At 36.1% G+C, this 9,592-nt stretch overlaps 1 protein-coding gene across 1 annotated transcript; it reads right to left on the reverse strand.

Moving 5' to 3' along the window:
* Positions 1-868: 868 nt before the first annotated feature.
* Positions 869-9,390, reverse strand: LOC107697904 (cytochrome P450 2J6-like). The gene is made up of 10 exons (XM_016498767.1): positions 9,356-9,390; positions 8,655-8,853; positions 8,418-8,580; positions 7,651-7,800; positions 7,353-7,513; positions 4,059-4,235; positions 3,669-3,807; positions 3,394-3,581; positions 3,076-3,217; positions 869-1,381 (listed from the first exon to the last, which is right to left on the reverse strand). Exons 2-10 carry the CDS (start codon positions 8,850-8,852, stop codon positions 951-953), a joined length of 1,749 nt encoding a protein of 582 aa, XP_016354253.1. The 5' UTR covers position 8,853; positions 9,356-9,390; the 3' UTR covers positions 869-950.
* Between the last annotated feature and the right edge of the window lie 202 nt (positions 9,391-9,592).

Consider the following 9,592-nt stretch of genomic DNA (forward strand, 5'->3'; position numbering starts at 1 on the left):
GACTTTGTATAGGCCTATGCAGATAGATAGATAGATAGATAGATAGATAGATAGATAGATAGATAGATAGATAGATAGATAGTGAACTGAAAAAAAAAATTCATTCATCCAATTAAAAAAATTTAGGGTTAATGATTCTCCTCTATATTTTCTAGGGAAAGTTATTTATTTTTCATTGGCTCAAGTAAAAAAATATAGATGTGAATCATTACCGTCATTTTTTTTAATTGGATGAATGAAACATTTTTTTCAGTGTGACTAATAATTGATAAATAAATGTATAACTAATAAATGTAAGTATTAATAAAATACATCAACTTTTGTCAACAGATGTATGCATATATTCAGCTGCCATTCGACAGCCTCACAACTTCACGAAGACAAATGATCGCACCAACGCCTAAAAAATACACAAATTACTACAATCATTTTAAAGAGTTAATAGTGAATGTCCTGTTGATATTTAGCTGATATCTGACACGAATAACTCATTAAACATGGATCTGGAAAGTTCTGTGAGGTACAGTATAAACAGTGTTTTCGAGGTGGTATTAATGTTTTTCTAATGTGGTTTTTAGGGGTTGTTTTCAAATATTAAACTAATAAAGCTCATTCAGATCAAAAAGACTGCATACAAATTCATTTACATTTTGTTTTATAGATTACTTCAGTCCTGGGTTTATTTATAATTTATTTTAAAATCTTACCATTTAAAATGTGCAAATCTTGATCAGTACTGCATTCTGTGCTGGATGTCTATATTTGTTTGTTTGCATGTTTAGTAGTAGCCTACAGAAATAATCCACTCACGTGTGCATACTTTTAAAAGGTTTTATTTTTCACTTGTTATTTCTTTGTACTTTTGGCCTCATTTTTCCAGCTTCATTAAAAGATTAATTTCAATTCTAGACAGAAGAACCTGAGGACTGAATCCTCACAGTCCAACATAATCACAGCTTTCTGTCAGTCAGTTGCAATGGCAGTTGATCACAACCCGGTGTGCAGCACGCGCACTTCCACTTATTGACAGGGAATGAGACAAACTCTTCATTTCCACAACGTCTCCAGGATTCACAGTCATCCTGGATGAGGCTCTTGACCGCATGATCATGACATGATGTCAGGTTGCAGCAAGGGTTGTGCTGACAAACCGGCTTGACGCAGCCGTACACCTGCTTTCCACACGCTCCACTGTATTTACAGTCATCCTGCACGACAACAGCCTCACGGCCACAGCATGTCACACAGCTGCAAGGATTCTTGCGAACAGGTACGGAGCACTTCACTTTGCTGCAGTCGTCCGACTTCACTCTTAAAGATGGGAAACGGCCGACTTTACAGCAGTTGTTGATGGCTGACTTATTACAAGGCATAGTGTGAGCTGAAACAATAGAACAAGGACAATTATCAAATAAATACACAGACATAAAATACTGATTTAAGTGAAGGTTATTTTATTATCCGAGACAACCGCAGAGTGCAGGAGATGTGAAACTAGAGCACCTGTGTAAGAATATGAATGAATTACTTTGGATAAAAAAAATCCATTAATACATTGGTTTTTAAAATAGAAAAAAGATATCTGACTGCATAACGCAGAGCTTGACTGACTCATTTTGATGGCAGTTTCTCAGCTGCCCAGAAAAGACGTTTTTAACCAACCACCTGAGTCTTAAATGCCATGTGACCAATGACTCAGCAGTCATAGGGAAATGATGTCATGACAAAGCTGGTGGCGCCACATCAACATACAAGCACTCAAACCCTTCACAAACAATTATTCTGAGGTGTGAAGCCAAAGACTGCAGAAAATAAAAGTCCAATTCATGCTTTTAAAGTCCACATACAGGTATATCATCTACTAATATGATTAAATATGTGATTTATGTTATAAGGTATCCGAATATATAGCTACTTTTGGTTGCCATCAAGGCAGAAAGATGCTTTGCATCCTAAACAGCCATTTGACTGGCTGACTGATTGATTGTACAGCAATTCAGCTGCCTTTAATTTCAGCCACAACTAACATTCTCCAAATTAATTATGCAGGATATATTATCAATCATGGGCAAAGAAAATAAACCTTGTGTATTAAATGAAAATAAAATGCCATTGCCATATCTTTCATACTATGTGCGTTTTATGTTACAAAAAAGAAACAAATGTTTATTTGTGCTTCAGCAGTGTGGAGATTTTTTTATTTTAGATTTCAATCGTGTGGCACTATCGAGGCACAGCACGAATGTGGAAGGGTTCAGGAGCAGAAGCGATGGCAACTGTCCTTTTGAGACTCAGTGTTTCTCCCTCAGGTGGCAGGAAGGTAAAATGCTGCATCAGAGAGATAAAGAAGAGGAAGAGCTCCATAGGAGCGAGCTGCTCACCTGGACACATCCTCTTACCTGGAAATCAGGGTCTGCATCAGTAAACCTGTTCACTATTTGATTGAGTTAACGAGTGTATGCTAAAATTAGACGTTTTAATCGTTTATATATACCGCAATTCAAAAGTCTGGGGTCAGTAAGATATTATTGAAAGAAATTAATACTTCCATTCAGCAAGGATGCATTAAATTGTGCATTAACAGTGACACTAAAGACAATTATAATGTTACAAAAGATGTCTTATTCAAATAAATGTTGTTCTTTAGAATTTTAAAATCACCAAAGAAAAAAAAAATGTATCACAGTTTCCACAAAAATATTAAGCAGCACAACTGTTGATAATAATAAGAAATGTTTCTTGAGCAGCAAATCAGCATATTAGAATGATTTCTGAAGGATCATGTGACACTGAAGACTGGAGTAGCGATTGTTGAAAATTCAGCTTTGCATCACAAGAATAAATTACATTTGAAAATATTTTTTTTAGAAAACAGCTATTTTAAATTGTAATAATATTTCACAATATTACTGTTTTTACTGTATTTCAATAAATGCAGCCTTGGTGAGCATAAGATAATAATAAAAAATAATAATAAAAAAATTACCAAACGCAACCTTTTAAACGGTATGTTGTTTAAGTTTGCAGTGTATGTTTGTGTGAATTTATTTGTTTTAGTTCCTCATCATTACCTACCTATTGAAAAGGGAATGAAATTTTCTCTCTTCAAAAATTTGCCATTTCCATCCAGAAATTGAGCAGGATTGAATTCATACGGAGTGCGATATTCATTCTTGTCCTCCAGGATTGGCTTCAGCATTGGCAGCACCATCACACCCTGCCATAGGACAAAACATAAGAATTAAACAAAAGGTTTGTTTACTGAAAGAATATAATATATATATATATATATATATATATATATATACACACACATACACACATTTATTTTTTTCCTTTTGATTTCTCGTAGAAATATGACCTAGATGCTGCAAACATTATTTCACGACTTACCTTTGGTATGAGACATCCGGCTACTGTGGTGTCTTTGCTGGCAACTCTCGGCGGAATGAAAGCAAGAACATTTGCGAACCTCTGAATCTCATGCATCACAGCGTAGGTGTACGGCAGATGTGCCCTGTCTTCCATTAATGGCTGACGTGTCTGTCCAATCACCTGATCGATCTCAGAATGGACTTTTTCTACATAAAGTGAATGTGCAGAGTAGGTGGACATGCATATACACATTTGCCTAACAAGTAGACTGTAATAGGAGTGGAGCAGCCCACCTTGCACTTCTGGATACTTGGCCATGTAGAGTAAAGCCCAGCTGAGTGATTTAGCAGTGCTTTCTGTTCCTGCTCCAAACAGATCCAACACACAGTGTATCAGATTTTCCTCTGTGAATTCCGCCTCACTGTCCTTACACTGGGAACAATGGAAAGATGAGGAAGAGGATACAATCATGGACAGAAAGAAGGGTTAAACACAAAGATGGCTACAGTAGAGAGAACCTGCAAAGAGGTAAATGGAAAGTAAAAATGTGGGGCATGTTTTGGGCACAAATGATTGCTCTGCGTTCACTTGATTTCATTTGAAATGCTTGAATTACCAGCTAGTTAATGTGAACAAAAAAAAAACAAAAACAAGAAAAGCCTGGATGTGCTAAAATCAGTTACGTTCTCAATTTCATCCAGATAACAGTCAATGTAGTCTCTAGGACTAGAGGGGTTTCTGTCCTCTTTGTGCTTCCTGATTTCCTCCTTAGAAAAGAGCTTAAGCTTGGAAAGGTTGGCAAATGCAGTCTGGTGCTTTCCTGGCAGCAAGGACATCAGAGCAGGAAATGTGTTATACAACTGTTGAGGGACAAACATATTTGGTCATTAGTATGTTACAAATCTTTGCAGGATCCTTGTGTTTTTTCATTTAAACTACTAAAATTAACTAAAATGTAGTGCATGTTTTGAAATGGCCAACCTGAGCAAACTATTCTAATATCACTGATCTCACTCAATAGTCAACATAAAATCAAAATGGATCATAATTACTTATTTAAATGCATGTTCCTGGTTATCTGCATGTATTAGTGCATGTTATTCCAAAAACAAGCATTTGTCTTTGTAAGATGCAAATGGATTGCAAAAAGATTCATGTTGACCTTAAAGCAAGATATGCCTTTATAAATTACAGTTTTGACATTCAGCAACTACAGCATGCCTTTTTTTTTTAAGAACACTTTTCACATTTCTGGAGTTCTCAGAAGTGGAAGTCATCATAGATGGGTAAACCTCAATAGTGGTGAATGGAAAACACAACAAATTTAATTTTTGCATTCCCATTTTCTCAACACCAACAGAAACAAATCCATAACAGTGTTTCTACGTCTTAACAAAACGGGGGGAAAATATCAAGAGATCAATTACGTTGGTCAGAAGTGAGAAAGACGTAAAATTTGTAATCGCTTCTTTAGCTATTGTATTATGAACACTCACACAGCAGTGTTAACTAGTTTTCTAAATTTGAATGCCAAGGTATGAAAAACTGTTATATTAGCTTAAATAATTGCAAATAAGTTTGTTTCTTCTGTTAAACAAAGAAGATATTTTGAAGAACGTGGGTAACCAAACAGGAAAGCGGTTGACAATAGCAAATTTTGTGGGATGGTTATGTTGGACCTTCAGAAGGCATTTGACACCGTAGAAAACAATTTTATTGTACAAGTTAAAGGCAGTTGGGTTTGATGAGAAATCTCTTAGGTGGGTTCAGTCCTACCTTGATGATAGAAGCCAGAGGGTTGACATTAAGTGTATATTGTCTAATCCTTTATTTATTAATTGTAGAGTTCTCAAGGGAGTATTTTATTAGTATTTAATTTTTTTGACGTATGAGGTCAGCTTTGCGCATGCGCCGCTCAGAAGTGACGCACGCGGAAGCGCAGGGGAGAGATCAAAACAAAACAACGGTCACTTATTAGAAGTACAAAACGAGGATTTGTAAAGAAGAATGTCGGAGGATTTCGATAAAAGCCAAGAGGAGACTGGTTTTCCTTTGCTAAAGTAAGGAAACTTTGCTTCGTTTGCTCCTGTTAACAAACGTTGGTTTTCACGAGACTCACCGGCGCATGCGCAACGCTGAACTCATACGTCATCCGCCCGGAGCTGCTTCCATGTACAACTGTTGGCGCAAGCTAGATTAAAGTGATTATTACGTTTTGAATATGGATATTTTTCTTACAAAAATGCATCGATTCGCTACAGGAGGCCTTTGTTCACCCCCCGGAGCCATGTGAGACACTTTTTTTATGGATGGGCACTTTTTATTTAACTTCTTTTGGACTGATGCATGCAACACCCGCTGAGTGGCATTAAACAGTTTGAAAGATCAAAGAACATTTTTAATATAACTCCGACTGGATTCGTCTGAAAGAAAGTCATATACACCTAGGATGACTTGAGGGTGAGAAAGGTGATGATTTTCATTTTTGGGTGAACTAACCCTTTAAAGCAGCATGTTCAGAGGAACTTTTTCTTTATGCTGATGATGCAGCAGTTTTAGTGTTTCACCAGGATAAGGGGGTCCTAGAGGAAAATATGATGTTGCAACTACAAGTGATGTCTAAATAGTTTTTAGATAATAAACTTTCCCTACATGCAGGTAAAAACTGAGGCCATTCTCTTTGCATCAAAAATGAAATTAAATAAGGATGATACTTTTTTGATTAAGATCAACGATATGGCAATAGAGGCAAAAAGTGTAGTAAATTATTTGGGTTGTTTAATAGATAATAAATTAACAGGTGATTTTATGGCTAGAAAGATATTTACAAAAATATGTGGTAAAATTAGGTTTTTAGCGAGGCAAGTCGATTTATTGGATGTTCATTCCTTAAAATTGTTGGCAGGTGCCTTGATTCAACCCCATTTTGATTATGCTACCTCCTTTTGGTATAGTAGTTGTTCCCAAGGTATGAAAGAAATTGCAAAAGGCTCAAAACAAATTAGTTAGAATACTTTTAAAAGTGCATTCTCGAACACTTTTGCATAATGAAATTTAAGGAGTTGGGTTTATTGACTGTGGAAAAAAGGGTGTTTTTTTTTTTATTGGGTACGATGCATAGAATTGTTAATAATGTGGTTCCAAGCTATTTAGAAAATTATTTTTATATGGTGAGACAACAGCATTCCTATGATACTAGGGGTAGGAATCTTAATATTTGTCCATGTAAATTTAAAAGTTTGGTGGGGAAAAATATGTTTTTATACGCTAGTGCTGTTGCATGGAATAAATTACCAGTGTCAATAAAGGGAGTAAAAGATTTTGGGAGTTTTAAAAGATTGGTAAAAAGATGGCTGTTTGGCGATGTTAGTTAGCTTGCTTTGTGATGTGTTTATTGTCAATAGTGATTGTATTTGTTTAAATTGTGAATTATCTTTACTATTTTTTTTAATTAGTATTTGATTAGGAGATACTCTTGCTCTGTCTCTTCTGTACATAGCCTTACCTTTTATATTAACGTCGAGGGCCGCAATGGAAATAAGCCAATGACTTCATTGTGTTTTTATCCTCGACAGTTTTGTTTTTAAGTGTATGGGATACTTGTTATTTTGTACAGTTTCTAAATTGTCAAATAAATTTCAATTCAATTCAATTCAACAGTTGTTGATCCCCATTGGCTTCCATAGTATGGAAAAATAAAATACTATGGAAGCCAATGGGTTTCTACCTTTACAGATCTTGTCATTCACAGGGAAGTACGGCTGGCCTGTGAAGATGTCCGCCCAGAAACTGTTTGATTACCCACATTCTTCAAAATATCTTTCACGTTCAAGAGAAGAAAAACTCTTCCAGGTTTGGAACAACTTAAGGATAAGTAAATATCAGAATTTTCATTTTTTCTGTATCCCTTTAATAACTGTGGGAATGCATTATCATTACAGTGAAAAGGGTCCATTACAGTAAATCTGGTCCCATACCCGACCCCAGATATTGATGGGCAGCTTAAAGGTTTCATCTGAATACTGCAACAGCTCATGAAAATGATGGTTGTCATACTCAAACTTGTAGCCAAAAACCAGGCTGCATATTATATTGCCCACTGCGTAGGTCAAGAGGTGATGAGGGTTGAATGGCAAACCTTGGAAAGCAAAAGAGAGAAAGAATGGTTAAGGCTGCAAACTACTTTGAACTACTTTCAAATCATTGCCTGTAGAGCACAGAATGAACTCGAAGCCTGTTGAGATATATGAAGTGACAGAAATGGTGTTCACTAACCTTGCTTGGTTTGCAAAGCACTACAGACAAAGCAACACTCCTGCAGGATGGAGTTTTCTAGAGTTTTCTTGCCAACACCAAAGTACTTAAGTGTTGCCAGAGCAAAGCGCCTCTGATGACGCCACATGTGTCCACTAGAGAAGATCAGACCTACATATAAAAGGATAATTATTTTTTTAATTTTTGCATATCTTTGCAAAGCTGCATTACACTCAGGCAGTGACAAATCAAATCCGTCACACAAACCTTTAAATGTCAAACAAACCTTAAAGGTCCTACACCAAGTTTATGAACACCAAATGTTGGCATGTAAATGTGGTCAGTTGTGTTGGTGAATGTGGGTGTCTTCCATACATTTCTAAGTGAAACATTTTACAGAGCATGGTTTCAATATATGGATGGTTTGAATTGTGAAAAGACAGGAAAATTAAATTTTCTCATGTTACATTAGAAATCCAGAATCACCGTAACGTTACAGATTGTTATTGATGTTGCTTGTTATTGTAGCCATTGCAAAAGGTAATTTTACCAACAGCACTGGAACAGTTCACAATTGATATTCAAACTATTTTATTAATAGAGCAAAAATAAACAAATTAGCTGTGTCTGAAATGCGAATCCATATTAACATCTTGAATGAAAGCAGAATTAAGAAAGAAGTTTGTGGTTGCCAACTGTTTTACCAATGTTATCAACAGTCATATTTCTGACCATTTTAAAGTACAAATGGTGTTATTGTGTTTGGTGTATGTACTGTGTCCCTCTACCTTGCCCTTTACAGATCTTGTCATTCACAGGGAAGTATGGCCGGTCTGTGAAGATGTCCGCCTGCTCCACAAACGCCTCTTTGAAACTCTCGTATCCAGTGAGCAGGATGCATGGATTGTTTCCCAGATACAGTGTGCTCACATCTCCATACCTCTCAGCAATCTATCAAGATGTTGTTATCTTGTAAAGTACACAACTGTAGTAGTCAAATCATTACTGCTCTTCATACAACTTACCTTCGGAAAAACCTCCATTGGATCAGTAAAGCCTATATTCAGTACATTTCCAACCAAAGGCAGAGGGAAGGGTCCTGGCGGCATGTTGTTTGTAAGAACATATCGCAGGTGTTTCACCAGCAGAAGCACACACAGAAATATCAGGAGACCCTGAACATCCATCCACTGACCCATCAGCTGTGACAACACTGACGCCATGCTTAGTGAGACAAGAGACAGGTTACACACATGAAGGGTACTTATATACACAGTTTTAGAGATAATTAATCTCTATTTGACCACACATGTCTGAATGACAGTGCATCAGATATAATATTAAAGAAATCATCTGTACGTTCAAATGCTGCATGAGCTACTCAACTTGACTTGACTTGAAAGTGCAATATTGTATATATATATATATGAAGTCAGTTCTCATAGGTGTACATCACATTAACTACAAACATATTTCACTAGAATTTCATAAACTTTAATGCGCTTTTAGGACACTTTTATTTATTTAGATCTGCTTGTATTGTTATATAATACGATAACATTCAGACATTTTAAGCACATCTCAAGTGTCCAAACACTTTCAGGGTCACTATATGAACACATTGGCTAGGCATAGCCGGCATAGCCATGTATTGTTTTATACTCCACAATATGCTATTGCAAAGGACATGCAAAATATCAAATGAAGCAAATGAAGGACTACTTACCCAGAGTTTGTTTCCAAATATCATCAGTAAACCTGAAGAAAACATGACAATTTATAACATATGAACTGTAAATGGTCTGCAGTGTCTGATACCTAGAGATATTAACAACACCAAAGCTTCTCTTCTTCTTCTCTTTCTTCTTTGGGTTTTACCGAAGCATCTAAAAACAACACAATTCACTTTCAAGCTTTGAATCTCACTGTATATTTATTTAAATGAAAAGAGAAAAATTCAGAA

The sequence above is a fragment of the Sinocyclocheilus anshuiensis genome, unplaced genomic scaffold (genome assembly GCF_001515605.1).
Source record: "Sinocyclocheilus anshuiensis isolate Anshui unplaced genomic scaffold, SAMN03320099.WGS_v1.1 scaffold78, whole genome shotgun sequence".
Lineage (NCBI taxonomy): Eukaryota > Metazoa > Chordata > Actinopteri > Cypriniformes > Cyprinidae > Sinocyclocheilus > Sinocyclocheilus anshuiensis.

Coding starts and splice junctions, on each gene's coding strand:
- LOC107697904 (XM_016498767.1), bottom strand. CDS start 8,852: ATGGCGTCAGTGTTGTCACAGCTGATGGGTCAGTGGATGGATGTTCAG. Junction 7,514..7,650: donor TGCTTTGCAAACCAAGCAAG/GTTAGTGAACAC, acceptor TTGCTTTCCAAG/GTTTGCCATTCAACCCTCAT. Junction 3,582..3,668: donor CAAGTATCCAGAAGTGCAAG/GTGGGCTGCTCC, acceptor CACTTTATGTAG/AAAAAGTCCATTCTGAGATC.